The sequence below is a fragment of the Corythoichthys intestinalis genome, chromosome 9 (assembly GCF_030265065.1).
Source record: "Corythoichthys intestinalis isolate RoL2023-P3 chromosome 9, ASM3026506v1, whole genome shotgun sequence".
Classification (NCBI taxonomy): Eukaryota; Metazoa; Chordata; class Actinopteri; order Syngnathiformes; family Syngnathidae; genus Corythoichthys; species Corythoichthys intestinalis.
In genome coordinates this window covers 28,789,973-28,812,059 of record NC_080403.1, presented here as the reverse complement: position 1 = coordinate 28,812,059, position 22,087 = coordinate 28,789,973, and the positions used below count along the sequence as shown (strand labels likewise).

Genomic DNA, 22,087 nt, shown 5'->3' with positions numbered 1-22,087 from the left:
TTACACGGCCGAGAGTCGGGGTAAACGGTCCGTATGTGTGTGCATACTATCAATCCATATACGTAAACTTTGAATATAAGACTAAACGGGCATTATTTATGTCTGTTATTTGTACCCTATTTTTGAAAATCAAAATATGATCACCCTAGAACAGGGGTCGGCAACCCAAAATGTTGAAAGAGCCATATTGGCCCCCCATAATAACGAATACGTCTGGAGCCGCAAAAAAATTCAAAGTCTTATATAAGCCTTATAATGAAGGCAGTCCAATAAAATTCATTATATATTGACGGGACACGGGGCGCGGGACCGATTAATAGGGGGCCAACTCCGTCAAAGCTGACCAAGTGGAAACAGACAAAGAGCTTTTTACACTGAAAATTCTTGTGACTAAATGCTTGAATTCCTGAATTCTTCATAGATATGAACGTAAAACAGTCTCGATTCTTGGTTAAAAGCAAAAAAACGGGCAGTTAGCATTTATTTTACGTAAATATGTTGAATATGATGCAGTCCGTATGCCAATGTGGCAGCCCCTTTATCACAACAAAGAGCTTTTTACGTTGAAAATTTTTGTGAATAAATCGCTGAATTCTGAATATGTATGGACTTTAAACAGTCTCGATTCTTAGTTAAAAGCAAAGAAAAAAAAACGGGCAGTTAGCATTTATTTTACGTAAATATGTCGAATGTGATGCTAGTCTTTTAGCCAAAGTGGCTCCGCCTTAGCACCACTTAGAGTAAATAAATGTTTAAATCCCTGAATTCTTTATAGGTATGGATGTAAAACAGTCTCGATTCTTGGTTAAAAGCAAAAAACCGGGCAGTTAGCATTTATTTTACGTAAATATTGAGAAGTAGGGCTGTAGCGGCTAATTTCTCCTATTGTTTTTTTTTTTTTTTTTAATTCCAAACGTTTCAAAATGCATGCACAGTACGTTTAATATAATATTTACCTTGAATCCTACAACAAATCGCTCATGAGACAATCCTTCCTGTTTGTATGCGGTACAGCTTTCGTACTTTTTCAACCAAAATCCGGCGTTGGATCGCTGCATGTGTTTGAGAATAACTGCGACCGACTGCGAATAACTGAAGCTTAGTGTGGGACGGTCCCCTACTTGAAGGCGTGGCGCAGTGTATGGGGAATATGTCCCGTCAATATAATTATGAAGTCTACGGCAGTACATGTTGTATATACTGTATCTACTGTATATTAGCTATCTTAGCCTATTATCAGAATGACTAAGTTGGCAAAAAATACATACGGAGCCTTTATGATTCACATATTTTCTGCACTGTAAGGCTCACCTAAAATCCTTCAATTTTCTCAAATGCCTAATGTGCGCCATATAATCCAATATGCCTTATATATGGATCAATATTGGTTAATCATGGCATGACATTCCCTTTAGCGTAGCTCCATCTCGAGAATGCGTAACGCAACCCCAACCACTAATATTATTACTACTACTAATGCGACTTATATTGGGGTGCACCTTTTATACATTTATATATACTGTATATAAAGTTTTAAAAGGGGCCATTCATTGACGATGCGCCCTATACTCCGATGCTCCTTATAATGTGGAAAATACTGTAAATGTTTATTTTCCCTGCAGTGCATCCTTTTGAGAATGACCCACCACGTGACTACTCCGTTGTACGATGCCACCTCAAGTTTAACTTCATTACAACATTAATGAATCTGAAGAATGTTTGTCATGTTTGTTCTCCTTCAGAAACCATACTAAACAAAAATTATATATTTCCCTGCCTCATCTTTTTCTATTTTTAAACATTTTTGAAAAAGCTCTAGGGAGCCACTAGGGCAACGCTAAAGAGCCGCATGCGGCTTTCGAGCCACGGGTTGCTGACCCCTGCCCTAGAATGATGTTGAGCCAGCATGTGTAGTCATTTGTTTTGATGCTCCTGCGCATGCGGGGCAGTTTGCTCAGCGCATCCCAGACTGAATTAGTGCGCATGCGTGATATTTGAACGGGCTCAATGGACAAAGGCAGTCTGACCGGGCACGCCAAAAAACAGATATGACAAAAAATGAGAATTGTGCATCAAGACCTGCAGTATGAACGTAGCCTTAGATAGTAGGACAGTCGTTCTATTAGTGTGCTGATTTGTTTCACTAATGGGGAAATAAACATAGGAGCATATGGCCCATTCCACACACAAGTAGGATATTGAACAAATGTGTGAACAAGTTGCTATAGCCCACAACCTTTGCAAGTTGAAGGATTGTGGAGTACACTGAGTGAGTAGACTTAATGGTGATTGGATTCTCCCAGAGGACAAAACATTTCGGCTCATTTGTCAAACATGATGAAGGCCAATGGACGCCAGGTGTTATCCCTCCATGAATGTGTGTACGGGATGTATAACACAGAGACAAGGCAGACAGCAATGCCCTTCGTTCAGCCTGTGTGATAATTAATAGCTGTCAGTGTCTCTTTAGTAGAAGAAGGTGCTGACAGGCAGCACTTGAGAATCACAGGGAATGTGTGAAACCCTCTGAGATTCATGGGGGTAAAGGAGGTTTGTGCCTGAGGAGAAGTCAACATCTCTAACTAAACATCAGCTCGTAGCTAGTATCGTGGGTCACCTCAACTGATGAATTACCCTCATTTGCAGAATTTCTATACATCTGTGCAGACTTTATTGAAGTCTGAACTAATCTGTCACCACACAAATTAAAAGATCTTATGTAGTTATTGCACAGGTATACACTGTATATACAGTGGAGAACTTAAGTCTTCAAACACCATGCTATTTGGCAAGTTCACACATTAAAACATTAAGGAGAAGTCTGAAATTTACATCGTTCTTTAGATGCATTTCATTGTGAGAGGAAAAAAAATAAAATAAAAGATTCCAGAAATCACTTTGTATGATTATTAAATGATTTATTTGTGTCATTGTATTTCACATAAGCGCTTGAACTCTTAAAGAAATCAGTGTTACTATCTGGTATAGAAACCTTTGTTTGCAAAACACTGATCAAATGTATTTTGTAGTGCTTGGTCAGGTTTGCACTAAGCTTGAGAACGATAAACCGATACAACCGGATATCCGGTTTTAGAGGTGAGAGATACAGCTGTATCGATAGTAAAGTTAGTTAGCCTAGTTCAATGCATTGCTTAATATGATAATAATTTAGCTTTTACCTCACATGCTGCGCTTGTGTCATTCACCACACAGCGCACTTAGATTGTGACCGCCGTCATGGTTGCCTCAACTTCCCATTCATTTCGGCAGAACCGCTAGTTGTCGCCGTCATTACCCGATTGTCACGGGCGTGTCGTAACAATGCGAGAGCTAACAAAACCACTGTAATGCACGCTCCGCAGCGTTTTCTTCACAGCCCAAAACGAAACTAGTAGTGGCAACAAAGCAACATGCTAAAACAATGGATAGTTTGCACACCACGCTAGCGACGTGCAGCGATTGATTTTCATCGCACCCCCGAAAACAAAAGTCAGACTTTGAAGTGACGAAGGCAGCCAGATCTGTTCACATGGGACAGCGCTAGTGTGAAGTGTGAAGCGGTACAGAGATCGTGAGTTTTTAACCCTGAAAAATAACCCACTACAATGGTGGAAAGGGCGGCATATTGTTTCTACGAAACGCAGTCTACTTAAACATGAACATGTGGATCAATTGATCTTCCTCAAGAAAAATCTGCCCTTCAGAAAAGATATAGACAGTGATAAGGAATAAAAAAATGTGGAAGCACAGGCAAAAGTGAATGACTTTGCTGTGTATAAGGTTAAAGTAATGATTATAGACCTGTCTGTCTAAAATGCCATGTTTTTATTCCCCCAGTTATACCAGTGGTAAAGCATAATTTATTATTTATTTATGTAAAACTAACAGGTTTAATTTTTTTTTTTTAGAGCTGCTGCATTTAATTAATATTTTTTGCTTGTAAGATGTTTACGTTGAAAGTTTGCATTTAAATTACTTACCTATTGTGTTCAAAACACCAGGAAATACAGTAATTAAATTACTGCACTTTATTGTTGTCTGTCATTGGAGTTTTATTTTATTATCAATCCCATCCAACAAAATGACGGTCATATAGTAAGCTTTATTTTTTTTATTCATAAAAAAATAAAACATAACATTGGTATGAAATTTTGTTGTATTTTTTTTTTTTTTATATGTTTAAAATACTGTACGAACACACACAACAACGTTTTCACTCTGTATCGAACCGTATCGTTCTTTAACTGTATCGAATCGTATCGAATCGCTCGGCCTTAAAAATGTATAGTTTTTTAATCGAATCGTAACCTGTGTATTTAGATACATATCAAATCGGCTTCATGCCAGAGATTCCTAACCCTAGTTTGCACACACTGCAACAGGGATATTTGCCCACTCCTCCACACGATTCTTCTCTAGATCAGTGAGGTTTTGGGGCTATTCCTGAGCAACACAGAGTTTGTTTGATTCAAAGATTTGGACGATTGGACTTACAGTAGATCTGGAGACTGGCTAGGCCCCTCAAGCACCTTGATATGATTCTTACAGAGCATCTCCTTGGTCATCGTCATGTTGGAAGACTCATATGGGGTCTCATCTGACCAAATAACTTTTATCCATTCTTCCTCGGGATCATCTGAATAGTCATTGACATACTTCAGACTGCCTGGACATGTGCTGACTTGAGCAGGAGAACCTTCCTTGCAATGCAAGCGTTTAACCCACGATGGTGTAGTGTTCTACCAATAGTAACCTTTGAAACTATGGTCCCATCTCTTGATAGGTCATTGAACATCTCCCCCTGTGTGGTTCTGGCCTGAGCCATTTCCTCACCTTTCTTTTCATCAGTGATACCCTACAACAGTGGTCTCCCAACTCCGTCCTCAAAGGCCCGCGGTGGGTCGTGGTTTTTGTTCCTGCCGATCCAGCGCAGGTACTTAAACCAATGAAGTTTCTGCTAAAACAAGCACCTGACTGTAATCACCTGATTGCACTTGTAAAACACCAGATTGGTGAAAAAAAGTGCTGTTCTGTTGTTTGGTTGGAATGAAATCCTGCACCCACAGCGGGCCTTTGAGGACCAGGTTGGAGACCACTGTTCTACAACATGAGATCTTGCGTGAAGACCCAGTCCGAGGAAGACTGGCAGCCATCTTCATCTTCTTCCATTTGCTAACAATTGCTCTGACAGTTGATTTTCACCAAGCTGCTTGGCAATCGCCCAGTAACCCATTCCAACCTTGTGGAGGTCTACAATTTTCTGTCTAGCCCATGTCATGGTGGTAGTAGTTGGAGTCTAAGTGGATGTGGTGTGGACAGCTGTCTTTAACAAGTTCAAAAGAGTGTTGTAGAGGTAGTTGTTTTTAACTCCAGGCTAACGGTTCTTGGAGAGCAAGAAATCTTGCTGATTTGCATTTGTTCAATTGTGTAGGTGCAGCAACAAATTGCAAATAAATTATTTAAAAACCATACGGAATGATTTTTTTTTTTAATTGCCTCTCACATTGGAAATATAAATTGAGTAGGCCTATTAGCTTAAACGGAAAAAAATGCTAAATCACAGGGTGTTCAAATGTTGTTGTTCCTCATTGAATGTATGTTGTATACTGTACAAATAATCTCATATTTTATGTACTGTAGTGCAGGGGTCCCCAACCTTTTTTGCACCACAGACCGATGTGATGTAGGCCTTTTTTTCACAGATTAACATTGTGTGGCAGAAAAGTAAAGCAAATATAAAATAACATGACGGGGTTAAAACCAAATGTTAAGTGCAGGAATAATGTAACTCACAATATGCTCAATCTAGGATGACCACATGTCCAGTTTTAGAACGGACCCTCAGCCTTTTAAGTGATAGCGTCCGGCTAATGGGTTGTGCAGACGTTTTTGTTCGGCCATTAAAGAAAATGGGCCGTTTATGTGGGGCCATTCAGTTCATGTGACGCAACTCAGCTCCACGATTGTCACAGCTGGTCTATCAAACATGTCTTATATCATCGGTTCAAAAAAATGTAAACATATCTTCATGTGTGGCTATCTGATGACAGTTTCCTAGATTTTACAACAGTGCTAGCAAACATGCCAAAAAGGTGTACATCTTTTAATACTGAATGAATGAAAGGGCACGATTTCCCCACCAAAAGCAGTCGAAACTTGTTCCACAGTTTCTGCACACTTTGCCGGTGTGACGTGGACGTGAGTAGCAGGGGCAAAACAGCCGTAAAACGTCACGCGGGGAGCGCGAAACAAAAGAATGAGGTGAGCAGCAGGTGCGTCAACATTGAAAACCTTTTTTCGAGAACCCCCATCACCTCTGGATAACAAAATAACTGAAGCTTAAATTTGTTTTTCCTCTAATAAAGGGTCCACTTGTGTTGAGCATGTCAATCAATCAACATTGTTTTTAAACACACACAAAAAAAAAATTCTTAAGAATTTTGTTTGTTACAGATGTTCTTTCTTAATAATGTTGTTCTGCCAAAATATCACACACCGGTGAAACGTCTACCAGTGGCGAATTAGACTCCCTAAGTACTACCATGAGCTTTCAGTTTGTTTTGTTTAGATGCATACAGGAAGAACGCGCTAAAAATGCCATAAGAAAATACTTAACGTAATACCGTATTGGCCCGAATATAAGACGGTGTTTTTTGCATTGAAATAGCACTGAAAAAGAGGGGGTCGTCTTATATTCGCGGTCTAGACATTATACCCATTCACGACGCTAGACGGCGCCAGATATCATTGACGTGATGTTCTGTCATGACAGATCTCAGCTACTCTTTTTAGTTTAACCAGTTTGCATTATTTTATTGCAATGTTTTTCCTTATTCAGATTTGTTTCAAGACTAGAGTTACAGTTAGACTTCATTTTGATGGCTAATGCAGTTATTGCAATTTTGTTGTTTTATCACAGTATATTGGTTTATTTACATTTCAAAAACCAGAAGCCATTCATTTACGAGTGTGATTGCACTTTAGTTTACGTATTTAAATGTTCAGATATTAAGATTTGAATGAGGCAAAATAACATGCTTTTTCTCTCAAATACATTGTTATAATCATTTGTTTCGGATGTACTGAAATTATTTTCTGTATAAAAATTAATTTGGTGTTCAAAAAGTCTTTTTTCAAATCTGAGTCTTGAAAAAGAGGGGGTCGTCTTATAATCACGGTCGTCTTATATTCGGGGCAATATGGTAATATCAAATGGTGGTTTAAATACACTACGTGAGTAATGTGGTCAACAAATACAAGCTCTGCTTTAAAGCTACCACAAGAAAATGCAATGCTTAAAAGCTATCAGAGGTAAACACACGACAAATATATTTGGAGGCAATGGAAAGGTAAAAAAAAAATTTTTTTTAATTAAAAAAAAAAAAAAAAAAAAAAAAAAGACTCAATATAAGCGAAAATAATAAGTACTATCTCCTTTTAACTAATGTGCGCATGCGTGTGCAAGCACACAGGGCCTTGGTATACATATCGCCATGTAGGATATTTTGGAAAAACAGTTTCAAAATAAGTTTTGTTCTTGGGCATGTTTCAATCTGAAAACACAGTACTGTAAACTAAATGAATTGGCCAAAAAAGTTTTGACTTTTACACAAATCTATAAACCGTGCAAAACTTTATTGTTGATGAAAATACACCGTCTAGTCTGATGTTTTTATAAATATGTTCTCCATTTAGACCTTATGGAAGTGGTCACCCTAGCTCAATCAGTGGGAGGCCTGAGCTTGTTTCCTTTAGACAAGATGGTCCCATCTCGGTGTGATGGGAGATCCGCAAATATCCTTTGTCGTAGGCATAATAAGTTCTTCTCCATTTGTGAGAGGTTTTTTGGCTTTAGCAGTTTGTTTTGCCACAAGGTATGCTGCTCCCAGTTGATTCACTTTTGTTGATGTGGTGGCCCTCAGTAATTGTTTCTGTCCTTCGTGCTTGTGCTTTTTCTTTCAAAAAATGCCTAAGTATTCCAGGGTCTTTTGTCTCTTATGTACCAAAGCAGCTTTGAAGGCTTCATCATCTTGTTTGCTAGCTTTTGGCCACCGGACTTGGCGCCTGAGTCACTTGATGCAACAAACCCATATTTTTGGTAGGATTATTGGTATTGTCTGTTAAAAAGTTTGTATTTTCTCCAACGTTATAGGCTCCTCTTCTGGCTCGTCAGGTGACCTTTTGTTGTTTAAAAAAAAATAATCTGTCAGAAGGAATCTGGTGCGTCTGTCATTAAAAAAAAATAGATGCTACCTTCAATTCATTTCTGTCGACATCCTTACCAGTTGTATTTATTATAGACTGGAATATTGGTGCTTCAAGAGGCCCAGGCCTTTTGTCAATTCGGTCAGAATGTGGTTGTGAATAAATTATTCCTGTGCGTCCCAGTACCAAATGTGCCCGGTACCGGTCCCCAACATGGCGGTTGGTACTCCCTGCTGTAGTGTAAGCATGCCCTCTTCCTGCTACAGTAGTTATTTTGGAGTCATTGTTGGATTTTTATTTGGTGGTTTTCTGTAGCATGTTGGGGTTCAGTTCTAGCCGATTCGTAACAGGGAAGAAGGTTGGTGGTATGTAGAAATTAAACAGATTACACCATCTTTCTGGTTGAACAAGTGGAAGCTTTAGGTTTGCAAAATACATGCCTCAGCCAGCTTCAGCGTCAATTTTCTGCTAAACAATGCCACCTAGTGGCTTGCTACAACTTGCGCCCCCTCGACCAAAGCGATGCTGGTACATACAGTATGTGGAAATTCTTCTGTAATAACAGAGAAAGTGGTAAAGGCAATTAAGGTATAAGTTTAATGTTTTTAAGAATGCATATACAAAGAACAAAGACTTTGACAAAAGCATTTGGTTTTCCACCAAAACAATAGGTTATAGTCATGATACATGGGCTGCATGTCAACCCAACTCTAAGTCGCCAGTAAAAGAAAAGAAAAAAACATATCAACCAAACAGTCTCTCTGCCATTAGAGGTTTTCTTGGTACGAAATGGCAGGTAGAATTTCGAATGTTTATAGTATTTAGAGAGGATGTAATATAGAGAGGGAGGGCGGGGAGGGTGAAACAATTTCAGAAACCAACAAAAAAGGTAAACACAAAATGTTTTAGAGCCTACATAAGCTTGTGCCGTCTTCCAGTATGTTTACTCTGCTGCACCTGAGAGATCAAGGTTTATATGCATCTATCCATTTTCTATCCACGATTAGGGTACAGCTGAGCTGGATCAATCTGGGAGAGAGGTGGGCTGTACACTGGACTGATTGCCGGTCAATCACCATACATGTAGACAAACAACCGTTCACACTTGTATTCCTTCCTCTGGGCACCCTCCAATCAAAATGGGTAACAAGGGTGTTGGGATGTCACCTTCATTTATACAGTTTGCCAACGTGACACTGGAATGAAGTGTATTTTACCTCATAAATGTTGTGTCTTTATTGGTGTAAGACTGTGCACATTGAAAAGAAATTGGTATAACGGATTTTCTTTACGTATTTGAAGAGTAAGGTGACAGTTACAATAAATGGACCCCTGGTCCCATACAATGCATAAAGAGGACACTTTTTGTAACACTGTTCACATTCCCTGCATTTAAAGGGTAAAACGCATGTGGCAATATTTCATATTTTAGCTGGTTGACTGCACAATGGACCGTGAGCATCTCAACATAAATAGGATGCATGTGATATACAATGTATGCAACATTTCTGATTTCAATTTCAAAGCAGACAACACACTGTATTGCCTCATATTACGTGTCCTTTCAGATCAGACAATTCACACAATTAGTGGTTCAATGTGGAACAAGGAATAAATATTATGTCATGTTTGGGGTGTTGGCAAACAAAAACATGAGCACCATTCCATTAGCATTCCCTCTGGTAGTGCCTAGAAGATGGGAGACAACTAGGATGGGCTAGGGCGGGACTCCACAACGGCTGAAGACAACTAAATGGTTGGGCATTTAAAAAGGTAGATCAAGCCTCAACACTGATTGCATTTAGAGAAATCTACTTAAAAGCTCAACAACTTTAATTCTAAACGTACATAAGCTCGATGTCTCAATCCTCCTCAGAGGCAATGGCAGTCTGTGCAAAGCCCGCATAACCTGCTGGTTAGGCTGATCTTCTAACCCCAAATCAGACTTAGGAGTGAAGCTTCTTATTGCAGAGACAGTTAAACTTGGTTGACTGTAATCTTTCTAGTCATGCCTTTGGAGGTCAGTGCTGTCTATCAGCCTTAGCAGAGTAATGGAAATGTGGTCGGGTGAGGGCAGTATGTATGCAAGAGTATGTGTTAGATGTGTATGCTTTGAAAGAGACGAGCTTCTCATAGCAGCAAACATTTGCGCTTCTTCTTAGGCTCTGGGGGTTCCAGTGCAGCCAATATCGCCTCATCAAACACATTCTTTAGGCCTTTCTGTGAAAAAAAAAAAATGCAAAGGCTAAATAAGGAGGGAGTGAAAACATGCAGAGGCCAAACAAAGGTAAGTGTGGAAACATTTTAGCATTAATTCAACATCAAGGGGGAAAAATAAATGAAGATTGAACAAAAACAGCATTAAGAATAACTAATGTGACAAAACTAATAAAGTGAAGTTAGATCAACTCAAATTTGTTGATTCAGCAAAATGTGCTTTTTGTCTAATGTGCTGTAGACATGACTTTCTAGTGCAGGGTCGCCAACGTAGTGCATTTGGATATCAGGTACCTCTCTACAAAAAGAAAAATACCACATCAGTGATGAGAAATTTTAATTCTCTACAATGTGATCGCTTGAAAATGTAAAACACTGGCAGAGATTCATGAAATGATATTTACTAGTTATTTTTTATCACAAACTATTGTAAGAAATAAATAACAAGACCATTATGAAAGGTAATATTAAATGTTATTTCAAGTGTGTATCAAACTGGTAAACCTTGGCATTAACTGGATTTTTAAAGTAGTTCTTAATTTCACAAGGTTTGGTGACCCATGTAATCTAGTTTGTCACGTCAACAGCACAGAGAAGCCAAATCCATGTTGAACACAGAAAAGTGGAGGGGAAAACAGCGCATGAGTTATATTTTGCTCAATTTTGGGCATTTTCACCATGAAAAAAGATGACGAGTTTGTTGAAATTTTCCTGTGCACAGTACAAAAAGAAAAGAACAGACAAAGAGAAGCTCATTTGTGCTTTATTATAAGTATTCGTCTTCCACACAAGTGTTTCTATAATATTTTCTGTACGTCACAACATTAAGCAAGAAAACGGTTTGCAGAAGTTTCTAATACTGGTTCTGATTGAACGTTTACGTATATTCACCATGGACAAAATGCCGTTGTTTTGCACCATCGTTTTCTTTGGGCTGTCCTTTGTCTGGGGCATAACTATCATTCTATATTGGAAGTTGTTTAATAAGATATTCTATCATTCTATGGTCTGTATTTGCTGTTTTTAAGAATATCATGATATCACCTTATGTTTCACATTAAAAAAAAATAAAAGATGTAAAACCACACAAATGCATTAAATTTCATATTACAATTTACTTGGTACAATGAAATATTGTCAATGCCAGTTTTCAATGCGAATTATGAAGCTTATCTCGGAACTCTATCTAACAGTGGGATGTTTTGCTGCAGATTTCTGGGTTCTCCATTATACTATTGACCATTTTGTAAACGACTACTGTTGCTAAACAGCTCATGAGCACAACACTACTGTCAAGTGACGACAGATTGCGACAAGTTCCCGTTCAGCATTTAAGGAACTGCGCAGCTGTTTTGGTGGTTCGAGACAGTCTAAACCAGGGGTGGTCAAACCGGTCCTCAATGCCCGCAGTGGGTCCTGGGCTGCGTTGTAAAAACAGTTTTTAGTCGCCCTCGCTCACTTGCCCCCAGCCCTTGCTATGACGTCACACGGAAGCCACTTGGAGGGTGGGGGAAAAGTGGGCGGAGGGGAAGTGAAAAAAGTAAATGGAACACACTTGCCCTCGCTCACTCACAGGCCAGACAATCATGGATAAACCACATGTTGTTGGAGTAGCACTATACTTCCTATTCCACATCACACAAAATATACGGAGACTCATGCCATTTAGATAGACGTATTCTGCCCTTGATTTCAATACATTCAATGGTAGCTGCTAATTATCAGAGTTAGTTAGTTAGTTAGTTTTGTATCAAATTTTATTTGGGCAATTTACTATTTATTTATTTATCTTTATCTTATAATTTGTGGACAGTTTTGTTGTTTAAATACATTTAACCTGCTTTAGGTTTATCTGATGATATTTTAGTTTCAGTCCATCCCAACGCCATTTGAATGACCGAGTCAGACCATTCCTCTCAGTTGATTTGTCCGTTTTTGGTTTTCGATGACAAAAAGTAAGTCAATGACAAAAATTGTCAGTGTTTTTTCCATTTGTGATTTTTAATGACTAAAAGTAAAGGTCAACGACAAAATATACTTTTATATTCTCATTTATTTATCCATTTATCTCTATATTTACTTATTTATTTGTTAATTTATTTATTCATTCATTTTTTTTTGTTTGTTTGTTTAACTTTGGCACTGCTGTGATTCCATACGTTTTGACATAACTGCTACGGACATTCTAATTTTTTTTTTTTTATTAACAACAATGATGAATTTTACATTTCAAAAGGCAATTTTGTATGGCATTCAAACACCGTGCGTTTTTCTTCTTCTTTAGTGGAAAATAAACAGCAGCCAACGGTGTTTGAGTTTCATGATCGCCAGAGGCGTCGCGTCCCATAAGGCAAACCAGGCAATTGCCTAGGGCCCCCAGCCAGCAGGGGCCCCCAGAGGGCCAACAGATTTAGCACACGCAGCCAGTGAAAGCCTTGTGTCTAGAGTTCCCTGAAGGAGGCCCTTCACTCGCTCTACAACGCCCCCCCCTTCACGTAACTCATGAGTGAGAGTGAGCGGCGATTTGGCTTTTTTTTAAATTGGCGTATATCCAAAATGAAGAGAAGTTATCCTTCTGGAAGCGACAAAAGAAAAAAAAAAAAAAAGCAGAAGAGGCGAAAAGGAAGCAAAACAGCGTTGAGTGTACTATGTTACTGTAGTTTTATGTCCTAATGTAGTAGAAGCCGGGCAGTTTGAGTGTCCTAAAAATTGTTCTATGAGACCGAGGCGTTATTATACTTTTATTAAATATGCTATTGCTCCAAGTCCAACTGTCCCCCTTACTTGCACACGCTTGAAGGGCCCCATGTTGCTTGTTGGCTGGGGCCCCCGGGGACCCTTGCTACGCCTCTGATTATCACCACCGCATGGACATATTTTTCTTGCACGCCTGCAATGCATTGTGGGATATACACAGTTCTGAAGTGACCAGTGTTGTTGACTCGATAACCAAGCCCTCAAGGGTCGATCTCATCAAGTTCACTTCAGCAGTTTAGAGAAATTGAACAGCCCTTACGATGGCGGCGGGGATTCCCCCGAGGGCAAGTTCTGAGGGCAAGTGAGGGAGGGACTAAAACAGTTTTTGAAACGCAGCCCTTGCCTTTGTAACAGCTAATCCATCACAGGCAGTTTAACCAATGAGAGGTCCGGGGAAAGAAGAAGCACCTGACTGCAATCACCTGATTGCACTTTTACAACACCAGATTGGTGAAAAGGGGTCCTCTTGATGGGTTGCAACAAAAACCCACACTCACTGCGGCCCTTTGTGGAATAGTTTGCCCACTCCTGGTCTAAACTATTCTTCTGTCACCACAGGAAGGTGAACATGGGTAATTGCCAAATAGTTTCATAATTCTAAGCCTACATCAGATGCATGTCTAAAATGAAAACTAAATCATGATTTTAAGAGCCCTTTTTTTCTTAAAAAAAGGTCAATACTTTGAAAAAAAACTCTGTAGGTAAGTTGTATGGCGCATCAAGTTAAAATTTTGGGCAAAATACATATTTTCTAGACATTCATGTCCTCGAGTACAAACTTATAACCACACAGTACAGAGGTTGCACAAATATGTGCCATTTTTTTCCTTGAACAAATAAACAAGATAAAGCAGAACACTGCATAGAATATTTTTCTATTTTTCTAAAGAGTATAACATATATTGTACTGCTGTGGTTAAGATAGCGCAACACTTTATGATAGCATTTCTAAAACCTTACATGTTAAGTCAAAAATAGTAGAAAAAAATATAAATTTATTCTTAAGTATGCAGCCGTGGCATGTCAACGCCCAAGACTTTAGCGCCAATTTAACATTGTCAGCTACAATAGGAAATCAATAATATTAATAAGAAATTTGATTTAAAAGTTGTATCCATAATTCTCCTTATGTGTTTGCTTCCCTTAACCTAGCCATATTCAGCTGCTTTGGTCATCATGTGCCAAGCAAAAATGACAATGGTCTGGTAAAGGAAGCCAAGCGTTGTGACCTATAGAAATCCGACAAGATGCGGCTCACAGGGTTTCACTAGTCCTACTGCTACTTTTAACGTACAAACCATCAACAAATGGCAAAGTTCAAGTGCTGTATAAGAAACCGCTGTAGGACAGAAAGAATGAAAAATGGCGGTGAAGCATTGTCAATACAGACTCTATAACTTGGGTGGTAAATGATATTAGGGAACTGGTTGAGATTTTTCAACCAGATTTTTCTATAAAGGATTTGAAAAAGCGCCTAAAGTAAAAACTGTTACAATTAGCAGTGGAAACGGTTGTAGCAGTTGCACATTGTTTAAAAAATGCAGCATTTCCTCTGTCTCTGCAACTCAGGTGGTTCTAGGGCAGCTAGGATAGCTTCATCAAACACATTCTTCAGCCCTCGCTACAGTGACAAGAAAGGGAAGACAATATCTCAGTTAGCACAGGAAGAAGTGACAGAAGAGGACAGGAAAAATACAGCAAGGCATGGAAAAGGGTAAGGGAAGTTTTTTTTTGTGAAATACATGCACAAAATAAAGGTGCATCAATACTTAAGGAGAATTCAACTGTTTTGACATATTCAAAAGTAAGGACTGAAAATGTCTTCAGGAAAAAGGAAATTACATCAGCAAGTTTGCAAGGGGAAGAGGGTGATAGGAAGGAGGGAGGGAAGGAAAATGCGGTTCCAGTCACACTATTGTTCTTGTAACACTGTTCTGACTCACAATACCAATAACTCCCTTCTCTAACTCCACCACCAAATAAATTTATCTTGTAAAACTGGATTAGTAGAATATTCAACTAAGATTACAGCCCCGGGTTCGATTATGTCTACAATAACTGATTACACATTACGCTTTGCTACTAAACAAATGAGTTTTTAATGTGGATGCCATGCGAACAAAACAGTTTATTCCATGTCAAAACGGTGTGGGCTACAACAGGAAAATGTCCACCCTTAACCCTTATTATGCTTTGGATTGAATACTGACAATAGACCATGCTAATAAGTATAAAAGTAATGACCTCAGTCACCTTGTGTCAAAAACTAAAATTCTGTAAATAATATTTGATATACCTATGAAGGACGCCGAGAGTTGTGATATACAGTATATATATATATATAGCCAGGGGTGCACATAAGTGGTCCGCATGCGCGCATGCATACTGGACGTAGACAAACGCGCTGGCCCTCAACGGCTTCCATACGCTTTTGCGTACCGATGGCTGACCACTGTATTTGCGGCGGACACGAGAAAATAACTTCTCAAAATGTCAAAGAGGCAGGCCACACTGAGTAATTACTTCCGTGTTACCCCAGCCCAAAAGACAGACAGACGACAGAGACGTCACCGGAGCTACCGAACAAAAAAGGGACTTTTGCTGAAAAGTGGCTACAGGAGGTATCATGGCTAGGAGCAAATGATGCTCGCACGGAAATGCGGTACAAAATGTGCCGTGAGAATTCCAATGTCGCCGATAAGAGCAGCGCATTTTATGTAGGGTCAAAGAATTTCAGCCATCCAGACTTTGAAAACCACGAAAAAAAACAGAGCATGTGGCAATTAAGCAAACTATCGATGTCAGACTGGACCCCACTTGCCCTATGGACAAGTGGCGGAATAGAGCGGAATAAAGGTAATGAACAGCGACATGCACATGCACAAACGTGTTTTTGTTCGCATTTTACAAAGCTAAACATGCACGTTCAATGAGGTCTTATGAGGAGGACATCCCACTTTTAAAAAGGCTTGGAGTTAATGTGGGAGCCACATAATGTCCTTTATTTTGAATTGGTGCTTTTATGTTTATTTCTTTACATTTCACTTCAAAGTAATGGCAATTTTGTTGTACCAGTTGATGTTAATCAAGCATTAATTGTTAATATAATTAATTAAAGTTAATTGGCTCTAAGTAAAGCTTGTCATAAATTTATCGCATCAGGCGGGTCGTGTCTCAAGCTCAATGAGGATCAAGTCACATCTCCAGGTCCTCCTCTGAGAACCTGGGCAAAAAAAATTATGTGCACCCCTGTATATAGCACTGATATGATACTGCTAACTATTAGAGGTGGAAATCTTTGGGCACCTAACGATTCGATTACGATTCAGAGGCTACGATTCAATTATAAATTGATTATTGATGACAACACCCCCCCCCCGCTATTAGCTATTTATTTTAGATAAAAAGTTAATTAGGTTCGCTTGGAAGGTTCGCTACAACAGCCTTGCAGGGAAGTCTACTGCTTTAAGATGGCGGCCGTTTACTAACGCCCGCATCTAGCTTTCTGTAGATGTGCTGTGAACGCCACCGAGTCTATATTGCATCTAGTCCTATATAAACATGATATCTACCGTAACATTATGTGGACGTACTTTGTAGCAGCTGTCGGCAGCAGTCAGGTATGTTATTGTTTTTTTTATCTTGCGGCATGAGTTGAGCTAGAGCCGTGAATTGAGCATTGGCATTACTGGAGGGGCCAGGTAATGACAAGCATGATGTTTAGCTAATCTCGCTCCATTCCTCATTGTGTCCTGAAGGCCGCGCGGCGCGCTGAGTGTGTTTTACTTCCGCTTTACTTGAAATATTTCAATAATCAGAATTTGCATATTTGTGAATCTTTCTGGAATCTTCCACGGCCGAATCGCGAATAATCTAAGAATCGGAAATTTGCACACCTCTACTAACTATGGTTTCATTAGTCACATTACTTAGCTTAAAAAAAAAAACGACATTTTTGGGGGGCGGGGGGTGTTCTCCTACTGAATAAATTGGTAATAAGAAAAAAAATCTCACAAATATCTCTGACCAAGCATTGTTCTTCAAATGTGAATTGTGAGCCTTATGGTGCAAAACCACCAAAAGCACACAAAACCATGAAGTACCTTCCTTAAAAGGTTCTCATTGCTTACGGCTTCAATGACTGATATATTTTACGATGACAGACTACTCAAAAACAGTGGTACAAAGAAAACGATGCAAAACAAAATGTATCAAGCATTGTGTGCAAAGGATGGAATTTAAACATGCGCTTTCCCCCTCCATTTTCTTACCTCTTGCCATCAAGTGTCGGTCATGCATTTTCATTGGTGTTTGTATAAAGTAGATGTTACCTGAGTGAGGGCTGAGCATTCCACATATTTCACAGCTTTGAGGTCTCGTGCAAGCTTCTCTGCTGTCTCTGGAGTGATAGGTTTTTGCTTGTTCTTTGCCAGCTTCTCTATAGTTGAGGGGTCATCTCTTAAATCAATCTGAGTGCCAACCAGCAGAAATGGGGTCTTGGGACAATGGTGAGTAATCTCTGGAACCCACTGAATACACAAAGACCATTGTTTAGTTTTCAAAACAGCGCACAAAGACTTTAAAATTGAATTTTGAGTTTTCATAATGCTTTCAATTAGAAATTAACATGGAAAAAGTAAGTAATAGGGAACACTTGCCTTTTCTTTTACATTTTCAAATGATGAGGGAGACACAACGGAGAAACACACAAGGAAGACATCGGTCTGGGGATAACTCAGAGGTCTTAATCTATCGTAGTCTTCCTGACCTATAGAAAGGCAGTAAAAGGTTAAGGCCCGAGGAGAAAGAAAACGTCTCTTTAGTTAGAGAAAGATAATCGATTCAATTAAATAAATAATAAATAAATAAATAAAATAAAATAAAAAGGTTTCGTTAACTATGAACGTCATGGGTTTGACCGAGATCGAATAGCTCTTTTTCACGAGGCGTTATTACCTGCCATTCAGGGAGAAACTGTCTCCATTATTTTAGTTGTGTGCAAGTAATAAACTTTACAATAAACATAAATATTCCTAAATAAATTACAACCATGTGTTTTGACCTATTAAGCTGATCTTAGTGTGTAGTTGCTGGTATCCTTAATCATGGTCTGTTTGATTGAATGGCCGATTAATTAATGAAGCAACATTAATGTAAAAAGCTCACTGAGCAAAGAACAGACTTAAAATTAGGCAGAAAATTGACTGTAATGACTGTTGTACTGTATCTGTTGCTTTTGCTCCTAACTTGTCCTTTCTAACTTGACAGAAAATTCAGAACCTTCTATTATTTTATTAACAGTATAAACTTTTTACTAAAACAAGATTTCTTGTACCTCTAGCAAAGAAGGAAAAAATGCCCTTCTGGAAAGTGACACAGAGCCACAACAATAACCCCATTATTGCAAAAAGAGATTGAACGCCAAAGCTTTCAAGCAGAAATTAAAAGGTTGTATATAAATAACCTGGATGAAAATGAATTGAAAAAACAAATCAAATACATACCTGCGGTATCAAACAAGCCAAGTGTGTAAGGCTCGCCGCCAATCATTACAGTTACGGCATAGTTATCAAACACCTGTAAAAGAAAGAAACATCATTAACACGTTATCTTCAGCCTAAATTCTATGCACAATTGACGCAAACATAACCATACTAACGATATACTAAGGATATACTTTTCATTTCGGCACACAAGTATATTTTACAATACTTTTGAAGCAAATTCTGGGAAAATACAATTCACTGATATTAATAAAAATCTCCAGGTTACTGAAGGGATACAAGTACAACGGGGGCTGTTCAGATGTTGTCAGAGGAAAATTCTAAATACAGTCATGGAGTTTTCATATTCAGTTTGAAAATACTTACTGTAGGTACATATTCAGAGGGAAATTTGTTTGTGGTGTATGAGATGAGCAGGCAAGTTTTACCCACAGCACCATCTCCAACAACAACACACTTGATGGTCTGCATTCTTCACAATTCATTCAATGCCTAAAAGAGCAAAATAAAGATGATTCATTTAGGAAATGTCATAGCAACACATCATAGGCAGTTGTGCGAGTCCAGCCTAAGATGGACCAGACATCATTGAGAAAATGGGCATGGTTGGCAATTTAAATTTTCTACAGAAGCTTGTGATTTTATTGGGTCCTCTGCAGCAACACCTTCTAATCATGAATACCAGTATGTTGAGCACCTGAGATGAAAGTAAGACAATGTACTGTTTTCATCTTGAGTATTAAACATGTATTCTTACGCTCTGATAACATGCAGTTAAATGACATATTACTTTTACTGCCAGTTGTCCTCTCCTACCCGTGAGCACGGGCTAGGTGAAAATGTCCTCAGTCACTATATGGATTCTGCACCAACAGATTAGGACATGATTTCAGTTGGACCACTCTGTTGGAGGAGTTCCTGTGGAAGGTCCTGCAATGGTCAAGCTGGCCATGTTCTAAGAAAGGGCCCAGTTCCTGAGGACATCTACCTGCAGCACTTCATCTCATTTAATGGACTCGGCCAAGTCTAATACCAATTTGGATTTGTGGTTTTATTCGCTTTTTATTTTTATTCTGTTTCGTTACATTTACTATACAGTGACATGGACAAAATTGTGTTTGCTCTTTGCTTAAATGCAGAAATAACCCAGAAAGTTTGACAATCACGCAGGTAAATTGGACACAGTGGAAGTATCCACTTGCATTGCCATAACAGAGGTGGAATACGTTTTTAGACTTAGATTGTCATGATGCATGAATATTTAGTGTTAATACAAAAAATGAGCCCTATTTGATTTACAGTTCACAAAAAAGTCACCTTTTAAAAATACTCACACACATACATACTTCAAGTATTCCAATTAATTCATGCAGCTTCTGTGTCGCTTTCCACAAAGATCATGGGGGTTCTGGAACAGATACCAGCTAACTATGGGCAGTAATTCACCTTAAATTGGTTCCCAGTCAATCACAGGGCACAAGGAGACAATCATTCATGCACACCCACAACTACAGAAAATTTGGAGTGTTCAGTCAGCCTACAATGCATGTTTTTTGGGATGTGGGAGGAAAAAGGAATACCCACAAAAAGCTCATACAGCACAGCGAGACCCAGTCAACGCCATACCAGAGGGCCGATCCCGGGATTGAATCCTTGATCTCAGAACTGGGACTCTGCAAACCACTCATACACCGTGCTGCCAAGTATTCAAAATCAATGTCCAAAATACAACAAACACTGCAATTAATCACAATGGCTTTGTTCACTACTGTACTATAAACCACAGGAACAATTTTACAAAGTACTTAAAGAGTATTACACCAGTAGACGACTCCTCATAAATGTATGGAGACGCAGCAGCAGCATTATTATAGCCAGTCAACTGAGAATAACAACGTTTTAGTCCAAACATTTCAGTTTTTAATCTTATTTTATATTCATATCACTCAGTAAAATATTCATTCATGTGTCCAAATGTGCACATAAGACAGAAGGCTAGCCAATGAAAACATGAATACAATCAACTGCTTTGAACGCAAATCAGAAAGTGGCAAGATTGAATAACGTCAGTATTGGATCATTCGATTCACTAACAATTTAAGTTTGAATTAATTCTAATGGACCACGTTTCAGGTCTTAAGTTTTCAAAGCAACTCGCCTTTTTACCCCTGAATGCAGTGATGTGACCAAATTGCGTCATTCAAATATTAAAGTTGCTGCTCCAAAAGATCACCATGTTGTAGTGATTACTTACTAGCTCTGTATCTCTAATCAGGCATTACATACTTAATCATGATTAGTGCACTCAATTCAATGTATAACCTCAAGATGTGGGCAAAATTGAGATTTTAACACCAAGACGCGCATCAGTGAAGGCAACGATCATGGAGGATCACTGCACAAACGGCTCCCGATAGCTTAACTAAAAGAGCTTGTGGATTGCGGGTATTGCTGGCCTTCGATTTCACAGGAAGATTACAATCGATACATATTGATCGTGCGATCTTTATTTCATTCGAATGTTTCATAATAACGACGTCCTACCGTTAGCGGCTCAAAGAGCTGTTAACTAGTGGCCGGGTTACAGTACATAACAAGCACAGGGGGGAAAATAGCCCATCTGACAAACTACTTAATCAATGGCCCATATTATTCTTGGATAAAAGCACATTTGAATCCTACAGGGCCATAATATCTACGCTTAAATTGTGGAATGGCTATAAAAGTGCTATGAATGTCTTACTTCGTTAGCAATAGAGCACAAAAATTAGCTTGCTAGCAACACCGCCGGGCTAATCTGTGCAATGCCATTATCTTGCAATGGAATGATTTAACACAAACCACAGCTATTCCGCACTCATCACCGATAAAATCCCCATTAAGAATCTCAAAACATTTATATTTATAGCGTTTTCCTTACCTTATCTTCAATTTATCTTTCTGTCGGGCGTTGGCAGCTCCACTCAGTACTAGGGGCTTCCCAGGCAACCAAACAGGGACACTAACTAGTAGACGACTACGACGACGTAGCTACGCGTTCTAAATCGGAGTTTACAAACACTTGGCTTTTCATACAACAGCAATTCAAAATTAATTGAAGTTTTTGTGTTTCCACTATTTGAATTCTACATTTTATATTGCCAACTCAAGCGAGGTACTTGTAATTACATCTAAAATGTAAAAATCCCCAATGTACGGTTAAAGATGATCCACTATAACAGAAGTCCACCTTTTTTGGAAACTACACGCACAACACCTTAAACCGTGAAATCCCCACAGTTTTCAATACAGGAAAATTTTACAATGCAATTCATAAAAGTAGCGTTGACCTACATAAATTACACTACAACTGTCTGCCACTAGGTGGCAATGTAACACAATGACCTAAATTCAATACTCCCCTT

The 22,087-nt window shown here is 38.9% G+C and overlaps 1 protein-coding gene across 2 annotated transcripts; it reads right to left on the bottom strand.

The window, feature by feature from the left end:
* Positions 1-9,038: 9,038 nt before the first annotated feature.
* LOC130921730 (cell division control protein 42 homolog) lies at positions 9,039-21,954 on the bottom strand. 2 transcript variants are annotated; one of them, XM_057845959.1, is made up of 6 exons: positions 21,604-21,954; positions 19,050-19,175; positions 18,684-18,756; positions 17,838-17,947; positions 17,511-17,708; positions 9,039-10,425 (listed from the first exon to the last, which is right to left on the bottom strand). In XM_057845959.1, the coding sequence occupies exons 2-6, from the start codon at positions 19,152-19,154 to the stop codon at positions 10,336-10,338; spliced, it is 576 nt and encodes a 191-aa protein (XP_057701942.1). In that variant the 5' UTR covers positions 19,155-19,175; positions 21,604-21,954; the 3' UTR covers positions 9,039-10,335. The 2 variants fall into 2 exon arrangements, with proteins under 2 accessions (XP_057701942.1, XP_057701943.1); XM_057845960.1 differs by lacking the exon at positions 9,039-10,425 and adding an exon at positions 10,440-14,800.
* Between the last annotated feature and the right edge of the window lie 133 nt (positions 21,955-22,087).

Coding starts and splice junctions, on each gene's coding strand:
- LOC130921730 (XM_057845959.1), bottom strand. CDS start 19,154: ATGCAGACCATCAAGTGTGTTGTTGTTGGAGATGGTGCTGTGGGTAAA. Junction 18,757..19,049: donor CCTCTGAATATGTACCTACA/GTAAGTATTTTC, acceptor TTTCTTTTACAG/GTGTTTGATAACTATGCCGT. Junction 17,948..18,683: donor TGGCTTGTTTGATACCGCAG/GTATGTATTTGA, acceptor GCCTTTCTATAG/GTCAGGAAGACTACGATAGA.